Here is a 24,711-nt window from a genome sequence, read left to right as displayed (position 1 = left end):
GGACCCGCAAAGGCGGTTCTGACCCCGCCACCCTGGCAGGCTCACTGTTAGCCTCTGGGGACCGGGCAGTTCGCTGAGTCCACATGCAGTCGGAGCTTCTTTTTAAAAAAGCTCAACTCAGTTTCTATTGGCTGTACAATACCCCAAGATGCGGGGGCTCTGAAAGGGGGTCGCTCCCCACCCCTGACCCGCGCCAGCGGCGAGTGGCTCCCTCTTATTCCCCTTCCTTGTTCCCCTTTCCAGCGCCCCGCCCCCGGCTGCGACGTCATCGCTCCGGGACGTCTATTTCTAGGGTCGCGGCGCATGACGCATTTTGACGTCATGACGTAGCGCCTAGCAACAGCGCAGGCTCCCAGCCGGATCCGTTATGGCAGCTGCCGCCGTGGGAAGGATGAGGGGGACCGCGCTAACGAAGCTGCTCCCCAGACCCTGCATCCAGGCCCCCGGGCGGCTGATGCCGCCGCTTGTCCTGGCGCTCCTGCTTGCATCCGCCGAGTCCAGTGGTAAAGGGGGCGCGGCGGTACGGCGGGCCCGGGGAGGCGGGGAGGGCCCAGTCGCGGGCCGGGCCGCGGGAAAGGGCGTTTCCGAGCGCTTTGAGCCGGAGCGTGGTCGTCGTGGGTCCGAGGAGGGAGCGTGGGGTCTGAAGGAGGCCAAGGTGGCGGGGTGTCCCCGAGCCCGGGCAGCGCGGCTTGGAGACGCGGGGCGCACAGCGTGTGGATGGGCGGGGTGGGAGGAGTGCCCGTGGCGGTGGGGTCCAGGGGGGCTGCACGAGGGGCTGCCCCGCGGAATAGCGGCGTGGGGCCCCGAGGGTCTTTGAAGTGGCAGGTTAGGACGGTCCAGGGGAAGGGGCGCAGGAGACAGGGCTGAGGGGATGGCCCGGGGTAGGGGGTGTGGCGCCTCCTGAGCGCGAGGCAGGGTGAAGGTGTCCGGAGCGAGCTGGGCGGGGGCCGGCCCCCATGGCTTGTCTCAGCGGCTCTGAGGTCCGCGAGGTTCTCGTGGTTGGCGCTGGGCTTCTGGGCCCCGGGAGGGCTTAGGAGAAGGGAGGCGTTTGGCAGCCCTTTCGCCGTGCCTTGCGTTAACCAGGACGCCCCTGCCTCGTTTGACCTGATCTGCAGGATTTAACTCAGGAGATTTCTTTTCGTGCCGGTGTTACGGTGTAGATCACGGTAACTGCAAGATTTATGGAGACATTTGGAGATCTAGAAACGAAGGCCTGAGGCTTCGTGGGAGACAGTCACTCAGAAGAACTTAGAATGATTAAGCAGTATCGTGTTTCGTAGTTCTATTTTTCCTTCCAGCCAAGACACAACCCTGCTTTTCTTCCTCAGCTTTTTTTTTTTTTTTTTTTATATATTTAGATGAAAAACAGTGCGAGCCGAGGTAGTGTTTTCCTGCTCGCCGGCCGTGGGAGCCTGCCCGGTGTGTGGTCAGGGACGCCCAGGGCAGGGCAGGGCAGGGCAGTCGGATTGCCCTCCCCAAGGTGCCTGCGCGTCTCAGGGAATTAACTAGTTCCCCTCCCCAGAGGGAAACCCCAGCTCTTCTGGCTGCTGAAGTTGCTCAGTAGCATCAGACGCGTGTCCTGGTCGTTCAGACTTCTAGGAAAGAAATGGCAAGCACATCGCCTGCTGGAATGCTGAAAAGCCCATTCAGCGGGATGTATGTCTGCTAGCTAACTTCAGAGACAACTTTTCCCCCTAAGAGACGATTGAACATTTTGTGATACTAAGGTGCCCTTTGTCTCCTTTTTTTAGAGCCCCTAAATAATACCTGTCTATTTTGGGGAATCTTTATCTTTTTAATCAAGTCTCTCTGTATTCCAATTTTAAATGTGTTGCATTCACGTTGTTCTCTACAGCAAGTAAATGAAAGTGAACATACAAGCTTTTCCTTCTTTTTTGTTTTAAAGATTTTATGTATATATTTGAGAGAGAGGGGGGGGGGGTTTCCATCCTTTGGTTCACTCCCCACGTGACTGCAATAGCTGAAACTGAGCTGATCCGAAGCCAGGAGCCAGGAGCTTCTTCCGGGTCTCCTGTGCAGGTGCAGGGGCCTAAGGTCTTGGGTCATCTTCTGCTGCTTTCTCAGGCCACAGCAAAGAGCTGGGTCAGAAGAGGAGCAGCCATATGAATCAGCACCCATATGGGATGCTGGCACTGCAGGCAGATGCGTAACCTACAACACCACTTTTAAAATGTTTTATACAGTGAATGCTCTTTCCAGGAAAGGGAAGTGGCATTAACAGTGCATCCTACTGCTATGCCACAGCGCCGCCCCGTACATGCTTTTCACAGGGGCAGCTTGGTGGCAGTGTAGGGTTTGCAAAGCTGGGGGTAATACAAGTATATTCTGTAAGCCTGCCTGCTGGTGGACTGATTCCTGGATTATCAGCCTTGTAAATTTGAAACAAGTGTAGAAAGTGACCACACTAGGTTTATTTGAGTTTGTTCCATAACAGGTTTCTTAAGATTTCAGTACTGGACTGTGTGTTCTTGTTTGTAAGAATGTTTAAGTTTTATGTTTTTATTTTGATGGAGTCTAAAAAGATGAGCTTAAATGTTTTGGAGCACTAGGTGGCTACCTCCTAACCAGGTTTTGCCGTACCGTTTAAGAAGTGCCTGCTTCTCAGCACTGGCCGTTGTAGGGTTCCCATGTGATGGCCTGCATTTAATGTGCAACACGTTTAACCTGAAGGCACGCTTTCTCATACCCGTGTCTGAGTGAATGCTCAGGCTCCTCTGCATTCTCAGGTTTGAGAAGTGCCAATGTAATTTTATGTTAAGGCAGTTTTGAAAATGAGACCAGTAGGAGAGGAGACTTACATTCAGTTTTGGATTGCTAACTTTTAATTAGGGAGATAGTATCGATTAGTGAGGTGTACAACCCAAAGCTTTAGAGTCGAATGTAGCCTATGTGGTTTTTGAAAAAGATTTATCTCTTTATTTACTTGGAAGGCAGAATTACAAGGGAGAGACAGAGACAGGGAGAACTTCTGTCCTCAGGCTTACGCCTCAGATGGCTGCAGTAAGCCGGCGCTTAGCCAGGCTGGGGCCAGGAGTCGTGAGCTTCGTCTGGGTCTCCCATGTGGGTGGCAGGGGCCCAAACACATGGGGCATCTTCTGCTGCTTTTCACAGGCCATTAGCAGAGAGCTGGATCATCAGTGATGCAGCTGGGACATGAACCGATGCCCATATGGGAAGCTTAATGGGAAGCCGGCATTGCAGGCAGTGGGTTTACCCAGCTATGCTGGAATGCCCGTCCCTGAGGTAGTGTGTGTGTGTGTGTGTGTGTGTGTGTATATTTTATAGAAGCCCAGCAGTCAATTTTTATAGTGTTTTTTTTTAAAGTGTTGCTTTCAGATTTCTCTTATTTATTTGAAAGTCAGAGTTACAGGGAGAAGTAGAGACAGAGAGAGAGGTCTTCCATCCGCTGGTTCACTCCCCAAATGGCTGCAACAGCCGGAGCTGAGGTGATCCGAAGCCAGGAACCTGGAACTTCTGGGTCTCCCATGTGGGTGCAGGGGCCCAAGGACTTGAGCCATCCTCTGCTGCTTTCCTAGGCACATTAGCAGGGAGTTGGATCGGAAGTGGAGCAGCCGGGACTTGAACCGGCACCAATAAGGGATGCCGGCACTGCAGGTCAGGGCCTTAACCAACCATGCTACAGCACCGGCCCCAACAGTCAGTTTCATAAAGGCGGACTTGTCACTTCAGTTGTTGGAAATACTCTTCATATTTGGGTCAGTTTCTTTGATTTGAAGGAGAGGAAATCTGGGAGGTTGACCTGCTTTGTGCCAAATGTTTCAGATGAATTTTATTTTCTTGTGTTGTATTTGTGGATTACTTTCAAGTTTGTGCTCCTTGAATAATACTTATTTTGCTCCTACTTGATACTAGATAGAGCAGTTGAAGAATGAATGTGGTGGAGGGATTCCCTAGAAGAATGAGTTGGGGGCTGGTGCTGTGACACAGTGGGTTAAGCCGCTGTCTGCAGCACCAGTGTCCCCTAAAGGTGTCAGTTCGAGTGCCAGCTGCTCCACTTCCTCTCCAGTACTCTGCTGATGCCCTGGGAAAGCAGCAGAAGGTGGCCCAGTTTCCTGGGCCCTTGACGGAGTCAGCCTGGCTCAGCCCCAGTTGTGGTGGCCGTTTAGGGACTGAACCAACAGAAGATCTCTCTGTCTCTCCCTTTCTCTCTAAATCTGACTTTCAAATAAGTAAATAAATAAATATTTTCTTTTTAATTAATTATTTGAGGGTCATAGTTACAGAGAGAGGAGAAAGAGAGGGAGGAAGAGAGAGAGAGAGATCTTCCATCTGCTGGTTCACTCCCCAGATGGCCATTATGACTGGGCTAGGTCTCCACGGCTTCCTCCAGGTCTCCCATGTGGGTGCAGGGGCCAAAGGACTTGGGCCATCCTCCTCTGCTTTCCCAGGAGCACTAGCAGGGAGCTGGATTGGAAGTGAAGCATCCAGGACTTGAACTGGTGCCTGTATGGGATGCGGACACTGCAGACAGGAGATTAACCCACTGTGCCGCAGCACCAGCCCCCAATAAATAAATCGTAAAAAAAAAAAAAAAAAGTGGGGTCTTGCCTGTCTGCGATCGCAGGGAAGGGCTTTTCAGGGGCTGCATTTTGGGCAGAGACGCTACTTGGGGTGGACTGTGAGAATTTGTGGAGAGAGCTGGGTAGAGAGCACACCGAGTGACTACTTACTGCATAGCTGCTTCCTCTGAAGTAGGCAGTGGGTAGAGCAGGTAGGGAGATGAGTAAGAGATCACGGGAGTGAGGTAATGGGGGCCAGAGCACGTAGGATCCTGTAGACTCTTACAAAGGCTTTGAATTCTGAGAGAAGTGGAGAGCCCCTGGAGGGCTTTGAGTGGAATGACATCGTGTGGTTTCAGTTTTTACAGGCCGGCCTGGCTGCTGTGTGGAGTGCAGACAGTAGGGGTTAAGGTGAAGCAGGCAGGTCAGGCGATGGTGGCCTGGACGGGACGGCAGCAGCAGAGGAGTGACAAGCCTTCAAATTCTGCATCGGTTTTGAAGGTAGAGTAACAACAGATGGATGCAGAGTGTTCAGGAAAGAACAAAGCTTTTTTTTTTTTTTTAAAGTGGAATGTAGAAATTAATTATTTTTATTATTATTTTTTTGACAGGCAGAGTGGACAGTGAGAGAGAGAGAGAGAGAGACAGAGAGAAAGGTCTTCCTTTGCCGTTGGTTCACCCTCCAATGGCCGCCACGGCTGGCGCGCTGCGGCCGGCGCTGATCCGAAGGCAGGAGCCAGGTGCTTCTCCTGGTCTCCCATGGGGTGCAGGGCCCAAGCACTTGGGCCATCCTCCACTGCACTCCCTGGCCACAGCAGAGAGCTGGCCTGGAAGAGGGGCAACCGGGACAGAATTCGGCACCCCGACCGAGACTAGAACCTGGGGTGCTGGCGCCGCAGGTGGAGGATTAGCCTATTGAGCCGCAGCGCTGGCCTAGAAATCAATTTTTAAGCTTTTTGTTTTGGGATAATTATAGATTTGTTTGCAGTGTTAGGAAATAATGTGGAGCTCCTCTGTGTCCTTTTCCCAGTTTCCCTCAGTCAGAACCAGCAGTAGCATCTTGTAAAACTCTAATGTGAGGGAACTTCAGAACCTTTGGGGAAAATGCGTGTGATGAAGAAACTATGCGTAGATTTCAAAATTTGTTTTTGTACCAAAATAAACTTTTAATTCAGGTTTTCCAGGATTTTTTTGAAGCCCCTGCATACAGTATCACAGCCAGCACATTGCCGTTGATACAGTCACATTCCAGGTGTTTCTGTCACCACAGGGATGTCTGTGTTCCCTTCTGAGGACACCCCCACTTCCTGCCCGACTTCCTCCTGCACTCCTGGCGAGCACTGATTGGTTTTCCAATTAGAATCTCCTGTGGGCCGGCGCCGCGGCTCACTAGGCTAATCCTCCACCTAGCGGCGCCGGCACACCGGGTTCTAGTCCCGGTCGGGGCGCCGGATTCTGTCCTGGTTGCCCCTCTTCCAGGCCAGCTCTCTGCTGTGGCCAGGGAGTGCAGTGGAGGATGGCCCAAGTGCTTGGGCCCTGCACCCCATGGGAGACCAGGAGAAGTACCTGGCTCCTGCCATCAGATCAGTGCGGTGTGCCGGCCGCAGCGCGGCGGCCATTGGAGGGTGAACCAACGGCAAAGGAAGACCTTTCTCTCTGTCTCTCTCTCTCACTGTCCACTCTGCCTGTCAAAAAAAAAAAAAAAAAAATCTCCTGTACATGGAATCATGCAATGTGTGACTTTTGGGGTTGACTTTTCCGCTCAGCACAGTTCTCGGAGATTTGTCCAGGGTATTGTGTGCCAGGGCTTGGTTCCATTCTGTTGCTGAGTAGGATTCTGTGGTGTGGGTGCACCACACCTTATTCATCTGCGGAAGGCAGTCTGGTTGTTTCCACCTTTTGGCTATTGTAAATAAAGCTGCTGTAGACATTTGTATACAGATTTCTGTGTGAGCATAGGTGTCCGTTTTCTCTGGGATAGATGCCCAGGAGTGCAGTTTTGGGTTCTACGGTAGTTGCATATTTAGTTTTTTAAAGGCATTGCCAGCCTGTTTTCTGGAGTGGCTGTCTTGTTTTACATTCTTATCAGCAATATGCATGTGATCCAGTTTTTCTGCATCTTTGCCAACATTTAATGCCTTTTTTATATTTTATTTTAGTCATTCTGATTGGTGTGTAGAAGTCTGAATTGTGGTTTTAAGTTGCATTCCACTCTGGCCAATGACCTTACCACGTGCTCGTTTGCCATCTGTTTGTCATCTTGGGTGGAATGTCACTTCATGTCTTTTGCCCATTTTCTCATTAGATTATTTGTTTTTTTACTTTTGAGTTTTGAGAATTCTTTATATTTCTAGAACTAGTCTTTGTTGGGAGTGATATTTTCCACCATAGAGCAAAAAGTTTCATTTTGAAGATGTCCAGTTTTTTTTCTGTTATATATATTGCTTTTTTTTTTCTAAGATTTTATTCAATTATTTGAGAGGCAGAGTTATAGACAGGGAGGGAGAGACAGAGAGAAAGGTCTTCCATCTGCTTGCTCACCCCCCAATGGCTGCAACGGCTGGTGCAGAGCCAATCTGAAGTTAGGAGCCAGGAGCTTCTTCTGCGTCTTCCACATGGGTGCAGGGGCCCAAGCACTTGGGCCATCTTCTACCGTGTTCCCAGGCCATAACATAGAGCTGGATCAAAAGAGGAGCAGCTGGGACTAGAACTGGTGCCTCCATGGGATGCCGGTGCTGCAAGCAGAGGCTTAGCCCACCCACTGCAGCACCGGCCCCATGCAGATTGCTTTTACTGTCAAGTATAAGAACTTTTTTTGCCTAGCCTTAGGTCAAAGATTTTTTCAGTCTTTTTTTTTTTTTTTCTGATAGCTTTGTTTTACATTTATATATGCAATCCAGTTTTGGTTAACTTTTGTATAGAATGTAAGACTTCAGTTGGTGTTCATTTGGTTTGTTAATAGGAGGAGTCTTCAGAAATCTCATGGAATGTATACTATGAAAAAATGTGCATAGATATCCAAAATTTTTTGCACCCAAATAAACTTGCCTTTTAATCCCTTTTCCATGAACTTTTGGAAGTACCTGTATATGGTATTTTTTTTTTTTTAACAAATTGAGATCAAAGTGCATGTAATTTTAAGACAAGATTCATTTATTTAAAATACACACACACACACAAACAGAAAGTGAGAGAGAGAACAATCTTCTCTCTGCTGGTTCATTCCCCAAATAGCTGCAACAGCTAGGGCTGGGTTAGGCCAAATCCAGGAGCCAGGAACTTGTCTGGGAGTCTCACGTGGGTGGCAGAAACTTGAGCCATCATCCGGCGCTTCCCATGTGCATCAGCAGGGGCCAGGTCAGAACCAGGCTGGGACTCTGCTGTGCTCTCCTCTGGGGTGTGCACATTCCAAACAGTGGCTTAGCCTGTTGTTCCCAGCACCTGCCCCAAATACACCTCACTGTTCATGGTATGTAACTTTTTATGTATTGCTGATTCCTGTTTGCTCGCTTATTAAGAATTTTAGCATCTATGTGCATGGGAAATACTGATAGATAGTTTTTCTGTGTGGTCTTTGGTTTGGGTACATGGGTCATACTAGCTTCATAAAATGAATTGGGAAGTGTCTCCTTTTTTATTCTCTTGGACAGACTGTATAATTGGTATTCTTGTTTAAGCATTTGGTAAAATTCTCCCGTGAAACCGTATGAGCTTGGAGATTTATTTCTTCGGAATTTTAAAACCTAAGAGTTCAATTCCCTCAATAGTTAGGTGGCTATTCAGATGATTTATTTCATATCGTGTGAGTTGTGGTAGTTTGTGTTTTCCGAGAAATTTGTGCATTTCATCTGAGTTGTCACATTGAATTTGTAGACTCATTTATGGTATTCCATCATTCTGCAAGGAGGCAGTTGGATTCATGAGTCTAGAGTTTTGATAGTTTGTGGACATTCTAATTCCTTCCTTTTTCTGAGACAAGTTAGGAAGTGATGTCTTCAGTTGAAATTGAGGATATTAGAGACTGTGTTGGAATTTTGAGGTCAGGAGAATGTGAATTGAGAAGGGTAAGTGGACTAGGAAAATACATTATCAATGCTAGCATTAAACGTATGATTGAATCTTTGTCATTAATTAAAAAAAATTATTTATTTGAAAGGCAGAGTTTTAGAGAGAAAGGGAGAGACAGAGAATGATCTTTGATCTGCTGGTTCACTCCCCAAATGGCTGCAGTGGCCAAGGCTGGGCCAGGCTGAAACCAGTAGCCAGGAGTTTTAGCCATATCTCTCACACTTGCTGGCAGGGGCCTATACACTTGACCCATCTTCTGTTTTACCCAGGCCATTAGCAGGGGGCTGGGTTGGAAGTGGGGTAGCCAGAACTCTAACTGGCACCCATATGTGATACAAGTATCTCGGCATCACAGGCAACTGCTTAACCTGCTACCCAACAGTGGCGGCCCCAGAATTAAATTTAAAATGGAATGGAAGCAGTGACATGGTTGTATATTTCTTTCCAGCTGTGTTCAGCTGCTTGGTGCAGAGGAGGAGTATTGAGTTTGATTAAACCAGCATTGACTGTAGCTGAACCAATTGAATGGGCAGAATGAGGGGAAGAGAATTGATGGTGAATGTGAGGGATTATATTGGTGGGCCACAGAACTGAGTCTAGGTAAAGACAGTGTATTAGTCAGGATTTGGTTTTGGTGGTGAGGGTGAAAAGGTGGTAGGCCCAAAAGGTTGAGGGTCTTGATGGATTGAGAATACCAGGGAATGAAGTGGAAGACTAGGTCACATTGGCCAGCAGGATGCATGAAGTGGGATTATGGAAGTGTGATGATAGTCAGTGACCGTGGGAGTCAGTGACTGTGGAAGGAGCGGGCTAATTCATCAGAAGACATGGGTAAGGATTTTCAAGTCAGGGTGGGGGTCCTTGTCTTGGACTCAGGGAGCTCTAAAAAGGGGAGCTGTAACTGTTAAGAACTAGGGACATGACGTTGGAGTTGGTGGATGAAAGTGGATGATGGCTAAAGATAAGAGAATGGAAGTGGGCGGCATCTGGGCAGAGGCATGGGAGCACAGTGTGAAGGCAGCGAGGAGGATGGCTCTCTCCCAGACTCGTGTGGCAAATGAGAGGAGAAATGCTCTTCATTCTAGGGACTGCGGGGAAAGTGTGTCCTGCAGGGAGAGCCAGCCTCCATCAGAACAGGGAAGTGAAAGGAGACAAAGAGACACTAGTTGACTGTCCATTCTAGGTTTCATTTCCACCTCTGTTTTACATTCACATGACATTTTATCCCAACACTCAGATGCAGAGAAACAATTCTTTTTATTTCTTTTTAAAGATTTATTTATTTGAAAGGCAAAGCTACAGAGAGGCAGAGGCAAAGAGAGAGAGAGAGGTCTTCCATTCGCTAGTTCACTCCCCAGAAGGCTGCAGCGTTCAGAGCTGAATGTATCCAGAGCCAGGAGCCAGGAGCTTCTTCCGGGTCTTCCACGCAGGTGCAGGGGCCCAAGCACTTGGGTCATCTTTTACTGCTTTCCCAGGCCATAGCAGAGAGCTGGATCAGAAGTGCAGCATATGTGGGCACATATGGGATGCTGCCAGCACTGCAGGCAGTGGCTTTACCCACTATGCCAACAGTTCTTTTTAAAAGTCAAGATTGGTTAATTGATTCCCAGTTATTTTAACTTTTATTTTAAATGTGTTTTCCTCCACCTTGGCAGAAAATTAAATTTATCAGAGAAATAGTAATTTTTAAATTCCTGAATCATAATGAAGTTGAAGTGATAAATATAAATTTTTTTAAAGATTTATTTTATTTATATGAAAGAGAGTTACAGAGTGAAGGAGGGAGGGAGGGAGCGATCGAGCGAGCGAGAGATCTTCCATCCACTGGTTTACTCCCCAAATGGCCACACCCATTGGAGCTGAGCCCATCTGATGCCAGGAGCCAGGAGCTTCTTCCAGGTCTCCCATGTGGGTGCAGGAACCCAAGCACTTGGGCCATCCTCCACCACTTTCCCAGGCACATTAGCAGGGAGCTGGATAGGAAGTGGAATAGCCAGGATACTGGCGCTGCAGGCTGAGGCTTTAATCTGCTGTGCCACAGCACTGGCCTTGTAAAAATTCTTTTCAGAAGTTCCTGTTAAGAGTTTTCTGAAGGATGTACTTTTCTCTGAAGGGAGGAGAGGACTTCCTCTTTGCTTACAGCCCTGACTAAATACAGACAGAGCTTGTAGACTCAAAAGGCTTCCATAGCCTTGGCAGCTCATGACAAGAGCCTCAGGTGATCACTGACTTCATAAATAAGAGTGTCAGTTGTTAAATCAACAACAGGAATCACTGTGCTCTCCATGTAGGACCTCTGTCCTTAATGAGTCCTACTATGAGAATTAACGGTAAAACTTGTCTTCAAACAGTACTTTGTACTTTGTGTGAGTGCAAACTGTTAAAATCTTTACTTAGTATAGAGTTGAATAAATCTTAAAAAAAAGTTTTCTGAGTAATATACTCCATGAAAGTTGTATTTATTTCTCTTCTAGTTTAAAATTTCAGTGAATGTAACTATTGAACCTGTTTCAGGAGTTTTACTAATTTATTAAATTACTCAGTTGAAGTCAGCTATTTGTTTTTTATATATAGGTAGTCAGCTGTGATCCACAAACTAGAGTATTAACATCAACAGAGAGCTGTCTGTTAGGCTGGCACCTTGTGTGCCAGCACCATGCTGTGAGAGCCCTGCAGGGAGTTGATACAATCTCATACTTAGAAAATCCTTTCGTGTAATTTGATAGATTCGGAAGATCTCAGTGGAGGTGTTTGGACCTCCCAGGACAGTGTTTTCTTGGCTTTAAGGCATGATAGATGTCCTTGAGGTTCTTCAACAGCTCCTCTTTTAGTTTATAGCTGAGAAGGATCATTAAATTCAACAGGTGTTCCCCTGTGGGATCTTCCTCTGTTCATTCTTCTTGGTTTATAGAGTTTCTTATGGAAAAAAGAAACTTTTACTTAAGTAAGTGTTACAGGGTAGGTGATAGCATAGGGAAATAAGAACTTCTCTTTGTGTTACCTACTTTCCAATACCTAGATTGGCTTCCTTGATCCTTAAAATAGTCTAGTTGGCATTGAGCTTCCAAGTTCCAGTTCTGATTCCTATTCTTTGGGATGTTCCCTTTCTTCTTCCTAAGGGTTTGGGGTGGAGTCTGAATGACGATGCCTGCTGTGAAAGTGCAGCCGCAGGGATGGGGCAGGGCTGTGCGTGGAATTGGCCACTGTGACCTACAGTCAGCTACCTCCCTGTGTTCTGGGTTTCAGGCTGTGTAGCACAGTCGGTCCTTTATGCTGCTGAAGTTGTCACTGTCTGGCAAACATTGCTATTTGATGAATAATTGGCTGAGAACTGGAACTGATGGCTAGCTGTGGAGACTTAGTAACTAGTTCTCAAGAGAGAGTTATAGAAATTTAGCAGAGAGAAAAGTACATGGTGAAAATGTAGGTAAGAAGGCATTTAGCTAGGTCTGGAGTGTATTGTTATTCATTTATTTCAGCTGCGTCACAGAACCAACCTGGATCCCTCTCAGATGCTTCTGTTCCGGACCTCCGTGACTCAGCGCCTGGAAACCAAAGCAAGCCTGTTGCCCATGTCAGTACCACGCTGCCCCCCACAACCAGTGCCGAGCAGAGCAGAGGAGCCTCTGCAGCCCCCCGTGCCTCCCCTACCACTTCTCTGTCCCGAGAGGATCCTGAGAGCAATGAGGACCCTCGCATAGAGGACGAGGATCTTCTCACGCTCGACAGTTCACCGCCCACCGCCAGAGGCTCTCCGGACAATGGAGACTACGGGGAGCCAGACTACGACTGGACCACTGGCCCCAGGGACGACGAGGCTGACGAGAGCTTGGAAGAAAACAGGGGTTACATGGAAATTGAACAGTCAGTGAAGTCTTTTAAGACCCCGTCCTCAAATATGGAAGAGGAAGATAGCCATTTCTTTTTCCATCTTATTATCTTCGCCTTTTGTGTCGCTGTTGTTTACGTTACATATCACAATAAGAGGAAGGTAAGTTTGGGGTCTTTCAGTGCCTCCACTTGCTCTTTATTATCTTATAAAAATATTTATTTGAGAGGCAGGGGGACTTGTACACCTACAGAGAAAGAGGGAGAGAGGGAGAAGGGGAGAGGGGAGGAGAGAGAGAGAGACAGAGAGAGAGAGAGTGAGTGAGTGCCTATTCCCATTTGCTGGTTTATTCTCAAATGCCCGCAGTGGCCAGGGCTGATCCAGGCTGAGACCAAGAGCAGGGAACTTAATCCAGGTCTCTCAAGTGGGAGGCAGAGACACAAGCACTTGAACCATCACCTCTGCCTCCTAGGTGTGCATTAGCAGGAAGTTGGAATGGAGAGTGGACCCAGGAATCCCAACAGAGATGCAGGCATCTTAACTGCCAGGCCAAATGCTTGCCCCTCAGTCATGTTTCTTTTTAAAAAGATTTTATTTATTTCTTTGAGAGGCAAAGTTACAGACAGAGAGAAAGGTCTTCCACCTACTGCTTCATTCCCCAAATGGCCCCATTAGCTGGAGCTGGGCCAATCTGAAGCCAGGAACCAGGAGCTTCTTCCTAGTCTCTCATGCGGGCACAGGGGCCCAGCACTTGCGCCATCTTCCACTACTTTCTCAGGCCATAGCAGAGAGCTGGTTTAGAAGAGGAGCAGCCAGGACACAAACTGGCACCATATGGGATGCCAGTGCTACAGTGCCAGCCCCAGTCAGTCATGTTTCTTATCAATGCTTTTGATTCAGGATTTTTCCATTTTTAGCTAGGTTTAAATTAATGGTAAAATATTGAGATGTTTAATAACTTTATAAACCTGTGGTATATTTTAACAACTTTTACAGACAGAAAGTTTGACTATATATACTTCTAAAATATAGTTAATTCAGTGATTTCTTAGTGGGCAAAACCAAAGTCCATTGGTTTTTTTTTTTTTTTTAAAGCTTATTTTAATTTATTGGAAAGGCAGAATGACAGAAGAAGAGAGAAGAGAGAGATTCAGAGAAAGAGATTGACATCTTCCATCCTCTGGTTTGGACCCCAGATGTCTGCAATAGCTGTTGCTGGGCCAGACTGAAGTCAGGAGCTAGGAATTCCAGCCAGGTCTCCTCTAGGGAAGGCAGGAACTCAAGTACTTGAGCCGTCATCTGCTACCTGCCAGGGCGTTCATTAGCAGGAAGCTGGGACAGAAGCCGAGTAGCTGGGACTTGAACTTGCAGTTGGATACGAGATGTGGGCAGCCAGTCCCAAACCTTAACCCACTGAGCCACAATGCTGACCCCCAAAGCCCGGTGATGTTTTTTTTTTTTATTAAGGTTTTATGTTTTTTTTTTTTTTTCTTTCTCTTTTTAAAAGATTTATTTATTTATTTGAAAGAGTTACACAGAGAGAGGAGAGGCAGAGAGAAAGAGAGGTCTTTCATCTGCTGGTTCACTCCCCAACTGGCTGCAGTGGCCAGAACTGTGCCGATCCAAAGCCAGGAGCCAGGAGCTTCTTCTGGGTCTTCCACGTGGGTGCAGGGTTCTAAGGACTTGGGCCATCTTCTACTGCTTTCCCAGGCCATAGCAGAGAGCTGGATTGGAAGTGGAGCAGCCGGGACACCAACCGGCTCCCATATGGGATGCCGGTGCTTCAGGCCAGGGCATTAACCCACTGTGCCACAGCGCCGGCCCCGAGGTTTTGTGTTTTAATTTAGTGTTGCTGCTTCAGTGGGAGCACTCATGGAGAAAATGTTCATTTAATCAGTTTGGATTTTAATTAAGCATGAACTTAGAAGATTTTCTAGTAAGTTTTTCTCTGGTTATAAAAGTATTACACTTTTATTTTAGGAAATTCAGAAAACAGGAGAGTTTAGAAGATTGAAAACTACTCCTCAGAACATTATGAACACTTTGGTGTAGCTTTGATCTATAAATAAGAATATATTCATCCAGGGGCCAATGCTGGAGCCCAGTGGGGACCCACGTGGGAGACCCAGAAGAAGCTCCTGGCTCCTGGGTTTGGACCAGCGCAGCTCTGACTGTTGTGGCTGTCTGGGGAGTGAACCAGAGGGTGAAGACCCGTCTCTCTTTTTGCCTCTGCTTCTGCCTCTGTAACTCTGCCTTTCAAATAAATATGTAAATCTTTAAAAAAAAATCTTTAAGTGGATTCTATTTCATAGAATTTTGAATCATGCTTTTCTACGTAACAAATCACGAGCGATTTCCATATCATTAATTTTAAAAATTAATATTATTAATATTCTTTAAAACGTGATTGGATAGCTGCATAGTTGATTCAGTTATTTTCCTATTGGATATTGAAATGGTTTCTAATTTTTGGTTCAGAAATGGTATTGTGATGACCATTTCTATGCTGGAATTAGTTTGCTGGATTCTGTGAGGCCAAGGAGTTGTGAATGGGTTATGTAGTGTGCCTGGAGTGTGTAGTCCCAGACTGAGTAGGTTCGTCTTTCACAGTGCGGAAAGGTAGACAGCACAGTCTGTTTTTTAATACTTAGTGGTTGGGAAATCTCAATTCTTGATTTTATTGTAACTTCCTTTGGGATTCCCTGCAAGGTACTCTTATTTGGGGCCTTGCTTTTCTTACCTGAGAAGTGGCAAAACTGGACCCCATCATTTCAAAATGTCTTCCTTCTTTGAGAATCAGTGAATCTAATAATAGAGAATGGTAAACAAACTCTTCTGGTTATTTGTAGTGACTGATCTGGCACTGGCTTTGTGCGTATTTGTAGGTGAGAGGGTTTGGGATGTGTGTGATTTCTCTCCCAGTTCGGCCTTGTCATGAACAACTGACAGATGAGAGCACGCAGGGTCCTGGGCTCTGACTCACGCTGCTGAGTAACTTAGTCTCTGCAGAGGGAGCTCCGGAACCTCAGTCTTTAATAATTAAAGCACTGCCTAACCTGTGTGCAAGAGGGGAAGCAAAATAGCCTTTTTGTTTTTGATAATCACTTTTTGTTTTTGGGAGCCTGAAAGAGATTTCATTTGTCATAAAAACTTCTGCCATGTCTTCTGTTTTCTTTTTTGTATGTCTCATTAATTTTGCTTTATTCCAGATTTTCCTTCTAGTTCAAAGCAGGAAATGGCGTGACGGCCTTTGTTCCAAAACAGTGGAATACCATCGTCTAGACCAGAATGTTAACGAGGCAATGCCCTCTCTGAAGATTACCAATGATTATATTTTTTAAAGCACTGTGACTTGAGTTTGCTTATTATGTAATTTTATTTGCTCGACTTTTTTATATGATATTGTGTAGATGTTTGCCATAGGAATTGGTACTGAAATGAGAAATGGATCTCTCTTTTCCCTTGGTGCTTTGGAAATTAAATGTCACAAGCGAGGGGTGTATAATTTTTTCCTCACCTGTAGAGCTGAGTTCAGTCAGGTGTTCACAATGTGAGTTAAGCATTCCCTTATATTTATGCTGTTTTTGTTGTTTTAGATTTATTATACTTTTTCTAGAAGTAATGCTACTTGTAAAAGATCCCAGACTTGTAATGGAATTCTAGCGTATCCGGTACTGCTGACTCAGTCACTCTCTGCCATCCAAGTACTAAGTTTTAAGTGCACATATCTTTGTGGCCCCAAACTATAATGGATGAGGACATATGTGATAATGCTTTGCATTTAAGTAACCTTTTTTTCTTTCAAGAAAACTGCTTTGGATATTTTTAGGTAGTTTAACATGATTTAAGATAATGTTGTTCAATCTGACCACATTTTGAGAGAGACCATTAAGTGTGTCTAGAAATTCTGGCACTAGTGACTCTGCAGTTTGCAGTGGATGTAGATGAAGTGTTCCATAGATACCAGCTTTTGGTTTGAATTACTGAATTAAATTCAGAGACAGAAGCTGAGGTAAAAAAGGCAGAACGTGGACTTTGCTTGGCAACTGGTGATAGCATGGGTTCCTTCAAGGTTTCAAGCAGTGGGCAGATACTGAAATTCTATCACATGTGTTCCTGTGTTACTATATGGAAATTGGAATAAACCGTAGGGCTGCTAGCACTTAATATTGTCTCTAACTCTTTGAAATTAAAATTATACTTGAATGAAGTGTTTGTGTACATCAAGGATAAACATGTACCATGACTTTACCCCAATGCTTGTTTTATTTTCTTTCTCCTTTTTTTGGTAACAGCAACTGGGAAATAGTTACTATATTGTAGCCTATCTTTTCATTTAAAAATGATCAATATGTAAATATGTGATTTGAACCACGGTTGACTGACAGGTATCACCACAACTTTTCAGAAAACGCATCCCCCAGTGTCCATTAAACAAAGCCCAGGTGAGCCGGTGGGCGTGTGTGCTCGGTGTAGCAGTGGTGGCAGCAGGGCCGACGTCCTCCTCCGGGGTGGACGACCTGCTGTCCCGACGAGGAGGGAAGCACAATGGAAACACCGCAACTGTTCTGTTGCAGGAGGGTTTTTCATATCGGAAATTGTATTATTTAATATTTTGAATAAGATTTTAAAAAAATAAATGGCAAAGATATAAATCCATGATTTTCTAAGTGTGCTTCATTCCAGTGGGGACATCTGGATGGTGCCAGGGGCGGGGTGCTGGGTCTGTGAGGGAGCCCACCTGGCCGGCCACGGCTGTCCCCCTCAGCGGTGGGGCTCGCCTCCAGGGTCTCCTAGTCCCAGTCCTCCTCTAGGTCCAGTCTTTAGGTCCAGTTGACTGCTGGGTGTTGAAGGTCCCTGAAAGCTGGGCGGAGGGAGGGGCTCCCTGTGCTCTGGGACGGGGGCTTCTCCAACCTGGAGGAGGGTCCTCCGAAGTGAGCCCAGGTGGCCTGGTTTTCCCAGTGGTGCGTTGTTTGCCCTCCTAGTTCCAGGGCTGTAGCGAAGCAGCTTCCGACGTCTGGGGCTTCCGCTCTTACGTTGGTTAAAAACACTGCCAGGGGCCTGGCAAGGTGCCGGCCCTGCTTCACGCGGTCTCATGGAGTGTCCTGGCCTCTTGTGGTGTCTGCCCTTTGCCACGCTTGCCTTCCGCGTGACTGGGCACCACACGCCGCGTCGGCACTGCAGGCATGGTAGCCTGCCCTTCTCCCACTTCACTGTCTCAGCTGCAGAGGAGCCTGGGTAGAATCTTAGGAGGGGGCCGAAGCAGCCCGGCAGGCGTGTCCTGACAGGGGTTTCTTCATGTGAGGTGTGAACTGATGAGGGTGGGCTCGAGCCCTGTGTAGAAGGTGTGGAGTGTGCTGGCTGCACAGACTGAGCGCTGCTCTTCCGCCTTGGCCGCCCACTCAGCACTCGGCCGGCCGCCCGGACCCTTTAAGTTGTTATTGAATGATGAATTTGCGAGGTGAGGCGAGGAGAAACAGTGACAGCCCAAGGTCTGCACAACGGCAGCGCCCTGGACACAAGCGCACACGGGGGGCTGGGCCAGCGTGTCGTGTCCTCACCAGCACATCCACACTGATGTGGAGCTCACACTGGCTACAGGTGTCACCCTTTCCTCCAAACACCGGCTTCTCAGAGCAGTGGCTGCTTGTGTCGAGGTGCAGAAGGTCACAGCGGGCACCTGCCTGTCTTCCAGTTCCGTCCCGCTGTGTGTGTGTGTGTGTGTGTGTGTGTGTGTGTGTGTGTGGCGGGGGCGAGGGGGAGCGGCTTTGCCCTTTTGCCCTCAGCCTGGCTTGGTGTACAAGTTCACCTCCCTCTGGGTTCAGCACTGCACAGGCTGCACAGGCTGAAGAGGTTCGAGGTCTTCCGAGCGCCACAGGTCTTTGAAAGCAACAGAGCAGAGGGCTGTTCTGCAGGTCAGGGTGGTCTGACCCGACCCAGCTGTGTCTCAGCCAGAATATATGTTTCTCTCCAATCAGCTGGATTCTGTCCAGCGGCTTTTTCCCTGGACATTGGGCGGGAAGTAGCTGGGACAGACAGTTCCAGCAGTGGTGCTGACCTGCTGACAGGCACTTCAGTGACTCGCCCAAGCCTGATTTTGGCTGAGTCAGCAGCAGTTCCTGCTGGGTGCGCTGAGTCACCTCTCCAGCTCCTCCACGGAGTCCCAGACCCAGCTGTTGCTGTTAACGAGGCCCTGGATTGCACAGCCCCTGCTTCCTACTTTGGAAGCCTCTGCTACTTTCTCTTCCAGCCCGCAGACCTCATTTCTGTGCTGGGAGACCAGGAGATGCCGTGTTCTGGGTGCCCTCGCCGGGCTCTTGAGCTTGTCTCCCAGGCCTCCGCCTGGTGCGCTGGCCTCACCCGAGGCCTCTCCGAGGAGGCTGAACTTTGCAGGTGGGAGAGCTGTGGTGGGCCCTGGAGTCACACGCATCTCCTCTGGATTCCTGCTCTGGGCCTGAGCTCAGGGTCCTCCCTGGGCTGTTGTGCAGCCCCGAGGAGCCAAACGCATTTCCCGACTGTTCCTTGGGCACGAGGACGGGTCCCAGGCCTTGCTGGGGCCGAGGTCCTTCTGGTCTGTGCTGCCCTTTTCTGTTGCCGGGGAGGACAGATGAGGGCGTGGGACGGGGGGAGATGGAGGCACTGGGAGGAGGGTGAGACGGGGGGCGGGTCTGAGCTCTTGGTGTTTGTCTTCCCCTCCTACAAGTTACAAAGAGGAAGTGGATCGGTGCTTGTGAAAGCCGTGTGCCGGGTGTCGCTCCCAGCGTGTCACCAGGAGGGCTGGCTGCGAAGCTGCTTGGGGTGCCTTCCCTGCTTCCCCTGGGGCTCCCTTGTATGCAGCAGGTCAGAGCTGGGGCCACCCTGAGCCATCCAGGTGTACACGGCCCCGCCAGGTGACAGAGGGGCTTCTTTGGAGCTTCCCAACTCCATTCTGTTCTCCATCCTCATCCTTTTCCTGAAACAAGGCCAAGAAGGTCCTTCCCATCATGCCCTGGGCTGTGCCCAAGAACCGAGAAGGCAAGAGGCACTGGGACCGGGACTGAGAAAGAGACAGGGCCCCTCTGAGGCTGTGGGGCAGGCCTGGGGCTCCCCTTGGAGGGAGGGAGGATGGAGGCGGGGCTGAGCCATGGGCCTCACTCCCAGGTGCACACATTCTGCTATTGTGGAACAGCGTTAAAGCCCAACACCTGGAGGTCTCGCACCCAGGCACCGCACAGCCTGCTCATCAGAGCTGGGCGAGGTGGACGCTGGCTTTGCACTGAGGTGCCTGCTGCCTTTGCCACAGTCACCAAAGTTCACTGAGAGAGACAGAGCTGAAAACAGCACTTCATCTTTGTTTTTTTAAAGGGTTGTCTCATTTGCAAGGCAGGGTGGGGGGGGGGGCGGGGAAAGAGAGAGAGGGAGGGAGAGGGAGAGGGAGAGGGAGGGATATAATGACATCTGCATCTGCTGGTTAACTCCCCCAGATGGCTGCAACATGCAGGTTCAGGCCAGGCTGCAGCCAGGAGCCAGGAACCCCATTCTGGTCTCCCACATGGATGGCAGCGGCCCAAGGGTTTGAGCCTCCTCTGCTGGCTTCCGAGGCCCATTGGCAGGGAGCTGGATCAGAGGCAGAGTTGCTGGGACTTGGAGCAGCACTGCCGTTTGGCATGCTGGTGTGGCAGCCGAACCTGTGGCGCTACAGCGCCGGCCCTGTCCCGCCGTTGTCTGCCTGCATGGGAAAGGCGATTTGGATTCACCCCAGTAGGGCTTCCTTCAGATCCAGCATGGACAGCAACCACTATGGCAACGCTCACGTCACAGAGCAGGACAGAGTGGAGAGAGCTGAAGCAGCTTGCCCAAGGTCATGTGGCTGGTGAGAGAACCAGGATTTGAATGAAGACCCCATGTGACGCCAGGCTTCCTGCTGCGGTAGCAACCAGACTGCTACAAAAAGGTGAGAAGAAAAATAATTACCCAGCATTCCTCTGCCCCATTGGTCCTCAGCATTTGAAAGCAATCTGTTTCTTCCCTTTAAAATTTTCTTTATTATGAATATAACATAGCGCTCTCGAGAAAATACAGGAAACCAATGTACAGCCTAACACATGAGTACAAAACCAGTCCTTGTGTAGCTGCTGCCCTGGGAGAGAAATAGAACCTTGTCAGTACTCCAGCCCTCTCCCCAGTTCTCCCCTCCCCCTCCCCCACAGGGGTGGCACTTTGACCTTTATGGCAATCACTCTCTTGTTTTATTTTCTTTAAAGTGTATTTTATATTTTTAAGATTTATTTATGGGGCTGGTGCTGTGGCATAGTGGGTAAAGCTGCCATCTGCTGTGCCGGCATCCCATATGGGTGCTGGTTTGAGTCCCGGATACTCCACTTCTGATCCAGCTCTCTGCTGTGCCCTGGGAAGCAGTGGAGGATGGCCCAAGCTCTTGGGCCCCTGCACCCACATGGGAGACCTGGATGAAGCTCCTGGCTTCGGATTGGCCCAGCTCCTGCTGTTGTGGCTATTTGGGGAGTGAACCAGTGGATGGAAGACTTCCCTCCCTCCTTCTCTTTCTCTCTCTCTTTCAGTCTCTCTCTGCCTCTGCCCCTCTGTAGCTCCACCTTTCAAATAAATAAATAGATTTAAAAAATATTAACTTATTTGAAAGTCTGAGAGAGAGAGAGAGAGAGAGAGAGAGAGAGATATCTGTCAGTGTCTTCCTTGTGGGTGGCAGGGGCCCAAATATTTGAGCCAGCACCTGTTGCCTCCCAGGTGCAGTAGGAGGAGGCTGGATTGGAAGCAGAGCTGGGGCTGAATCTTGGGCACTCGGAAGTGGGGTCCGGACATCCAAGGGGGCAGTTTAACCTGCTCTTGTTTTTCTTGTAATGTTTTATCGTATTTCCCTCACACTGGATCATTTCCTGAGTTCTGGAACTGTAGATGAAATTGGCTCCTGTAGTATGCATTGTACAGTTTCGTGGCTGGCTTCTTTGCATGCAGTGTCTTGGCTGGTGAGACTCAGCGCGTGAGGTCAGGGTGTGGCTGGGTTCGGTTACAGCGCTGCTGTAGACTCAGGTAGGTTGCTGGTGGTGGGCGTTTGAGTTGTGTCAAGTTCCCAGTATATTCTCACAGGTGTCTTTTCTTGCTTGCATTTCTGGCGCGTGTCTACTTAGCGTGTATCCCACTTGAGTAGCTAACGGCGGTTTTCTAGAGTGAGTGAGCCAGCTTCTCGCCATGAGCTTCCTGCTGCCGCTTGTCCCTGCTGAAGCTCGCGTGGTCCGTGTTCTCCGGGTGACTGTGGCTGTGGCTGTGGAGTGGCCTCTCACTGTGGCTGGACTTCCTGCCGCGCGATTAACCGTGCTCATGGTTCTTCATTTGTCTCTTGGACTTCTCTTTGTGAGTGCTGGCTCTGATCTTTGGTTTTGTTGTCTGTCTGTCTGCCTTCTTGCTGGTTTGTGGGAGTTCTCTGCTTGGATATGGGCCCTTGGTTGGTGATAATATTATCGTTGTTAGGTTTGGAATATCTTGAGGTTCTGGCCTTCCGTAGCCCCCAGAAAGGAGACGGAAGGAGATGGAGACCGACCTCAGTGGATGCAGGTTGCTTTACCGAAGCAGGGAGTTTGCAGTCTGAACAGGGTGCACAGGGCGTGCGTGGGGCTGGGCTTGCTGTCGGGGGAGTGGGGGCTTTTCAGAAGCTGCTGGGAACTTGGCTCTTCTCTGTTTCACAAGCTGCCCCCATGCCGCTTATCTGTTTTGCAAGGAGCCTGGGGGAGGTCAAACTTCCTGAACCAGGGATCTCAACAAAGAGGCAGGAAGCCGGGAACAGTGACACTTTGTGAGCTTTATTGCCCTTTAATCATTAAATTTTATTTTGATAGGCAGAGGGTAACTTTATATATTTATGGGGAACAGTGTGCTGTTTCAACACTTGCATACATTATGGAATGATGAAAGGAAGGTAATTAGCATATCTGTCGCCTCAAATATTTATCATTCTTTGTGGTGAGAACAACTGAAGTCCGATGAGGGATGTAAAGTAGACAACAACTATCGTCCCATGCGGCGAGTGGGACATGGGGAGTGGGACATGGGGATGTGTTCTTCCAGCCTGGGGGAGCTTTGCACCCTCCGATCGGGGTCTCTCTTTCCCTGTACACCCTCCGGGGCCTCTGGTAAGGTTGCGTGTAGCCCTGCTGTTACATAGTGTTCATCTCCCAGTGCCTGGCTTATTTGACTTTGCACCATGGCCTCCAGCTTCATTCTCCTCTCCTCAAGTGACAGCATTTCTTTTGCCTTTTTTTTTTTTTTTTAAGGCCGTGTATAAAACTGCACCACGTGTTACAAATCCATTCATCCGCTGGTGGCCGAGGAGGATCTTTGTGAACCTCGGCCTTTGTGCATACCGTGCGACGTGTCGGCCCGCGGTTCCGCTGCCTCTGGGCACACAGCCAGGAGTGGGGCTGCCGGGCCGTGCGCTGACAGCCTTTGTAGTTTTTGGTGGAAACTTCGTGCTGTTTTCCGAAACAGCAGGTCTGACTTACAACACCACCAGCCGCGTGGAGGGGTTCCCCTTTCTCCACAGCAGCACTAACTCTTGTTAGCTTTTCTCTTTTTGGAATTAGCCTAACAGGTGTGAGGCGATGGCCCGCTGTGCTGAGTCTGCCTTCTGCTTGTCCGCTCTGGGCTCCTTTGTGGAAGATGAACTGACTGCAGACGGGAGGCTTCGCTTCTGAGCTCTGCGTCCCAGTGCATTCGTTGGTTGATGTGTTTTCACGCCAGGACTATGCCGGTTTTTTTTTTTTTGGTTGTTGTTGCTAAGATTTATTTATTTATTTGAAAGTCAGAGTTACACAGAGAGAGAAGGAGAGGCAGAGAGAGAGAGAGAGAGAGAGAGAAGGAGGGAGGGAGGGAGGTCTTCAATCAGCTAGTTCACTCCCCAATTAGCTGCAATGGCTGGAGCCGCACTGATCAGGAGCTTCTTCCGGGTTTCCCACGTGGGTGCAGGGGTCCAAGGACTTGGGCCATCTTCCACTGCTTTCCCAGGCCGTAGCAGGGTGCTGGATCGGAAGTGGAGCAGCTGGGACTTAAACTGGTGCCCATATGGGATGCTGGCGGCTTAACCTGCTTCACCACAGCACTGGCCCCATTTTTTTTTTTAATTCACTTTTATTTATTTGAAATGCAGAGCGAGAGAGAGAGAGAGAAAGAGAGCAAGTGAGTGCGCACTTCCATCCACTAGTTCACTCCACAGACGGTCACAATAGCTTTGGCTCGGCCAGGCTGAAGCCATGAGCCCAGAAATCCATCTGGGACTCTGATTGGGTGACAGGGACTCAGTCCTTGAACCATCATCTGATGCCTCTCAGGTGCATTAGCAGGCAGCTGGCCAGTCAGTTCCAGACACTCCCCTATGGGATGGGGGTAACCCAAGAGGTGACTTAAACTGCTGTGCCACAGTGCATACCCCGTGTGTCTTTTTTTCTTTTTAAAGATTGCATTTATTTATTTGAGAGGTAGAGTTACAGACAGATAGAAGGAGAGATGGAGAGAAAGGTCTTCTATCTACTGGTTCACTCCCCAAATGGCTGCAATGGCTGGAGCTGAGCTGATTCAAAGCCAGGAGCTTCTTCTGGGTTTCCCACATGGGTGCAGGGACCCAAGCACTTGGGCCATCTTCCACTGCTTTCCCAGGCCATAAGCATAGAACTGGATCAGAAGAGGAGCAGCCAGGACATGGACTGGTGCCCATATGAGATGCTAGTGCCTCAGGTGGAGGCTTAGGCTGCACCACAGTGTGGGGCCCCTGTGGCTTTTCTTTTCTTTTCTTTTCTTTTCTTTTCTTTTCTTTTCTTTTCTTTTCTTTTCTTTTCTTTTCTTTTCTCTTTCCTTCTTTCCCTCTTTCCTTCCCTCCTTCCTTCCCTCTTGCCTTCCTTCTTGCCTTCCTTCTTTCTTTCTTTTCTTTCTATTTGTGTTTCACTTACTTGAAAGGCAGAAAGAAAGCGGCAGCGATAACTCTCTCCTCAACTGGTTCACTCCCCAGGTGCCCCACAGTACCCTGGGTTGAAGCCTGGAATCTGGAACTCATTCTGGGTCTCCCATTGGGTGGCAGGGACCTACTGCGTGGCCCGGTATCTGCTGCCTCCCAGAGTGTGGGTGCACAGGACTGGAATGGACGGTGGTGCCGTAACTGAGACCCACGTCCTCCACTATGGGGTGTGGGCGTTCCAAGTGCTATGTGAAGCACGGTGCCAAACACCCACCCGTGCTGCTCTGATTGCTCTACCTTTGCATCATAGTTTGAAG

At 48.8% G+C, this 24,711-nt stretch overlaps 1 protein-coding gene across 1 annotated transcript; it reads left to right on the top strand.

Annotated features, from left to right (window-relative positions):
* The first annotated feature begins 331 nt into the window (after positions 1 to 331).
* C6H5orf15 (chromosome 6 C5orf15 homolog) lies at positions 332 to 17,097 on the top strand. The gene is made up of 3 exons (XM_008255005.5): positions 332 to 503; positions 12,089 to 12,600; positions 15,648 to 17,097. The coding sequence occupies exons 1-3, from the start codon at positions 368 to 370 to the stop codon at positions 15,777 to 15,779; spliced, it is 780 nt and encodes a 259-aa protein (XP_008253227.4). The 5' UTR covers positions 332 to 367; the 3' UTR covers positions 15,780 to 17,097.
* The last annotated feature ends 7,614 nt before the right edge of the window (positions 17,098 to 24,711 follow it).

Source organism: Oryctolagus cuniculus, chromosome 6 (genome assembly GCF_051225735.1).
Source record: "Oryctolagus cuniculus isolate XC-2025 breed Fujian yellow rabbit chromosome 6, ASM5122573v1, whole genome shotgun sequence".
In the NCBI taxonomy this organism is placed as follows: Eukaryota; Metazoa; Chordata; class Mammalia; order Lagomorpha; family Leporidae; genus Oryctolagus; species Oryctolagus cuniculus.
Note: the sequence above shows the minus strand (reverse complement) of the source record. Positions and strands in the feature narration are given on the sequence as shown.

Coding starts and splice junctions, on each gene's coding strand:
- C6H5orf15 (XM_008255005.5), top strand. CDS start 368: ATGGCAGCTGCCGCCGTGGGAAGGATGAGGGGGACCGCGCTAACGAAG. Junction 504..12,088: donor TGCATCCGCCGAGTCCAGTG/GTAAAGGGGGCG, acceptor CATTTATTTCAG/CTGCGTCACAGAACCAACCT. Junction 12,601..15,647: donor CATATCACAATAAGAGGAAG/GTAAGTTTGGGG, acceptor GCTTTATTCCAG/ATTTTCCTTCTAGTTCAAAG.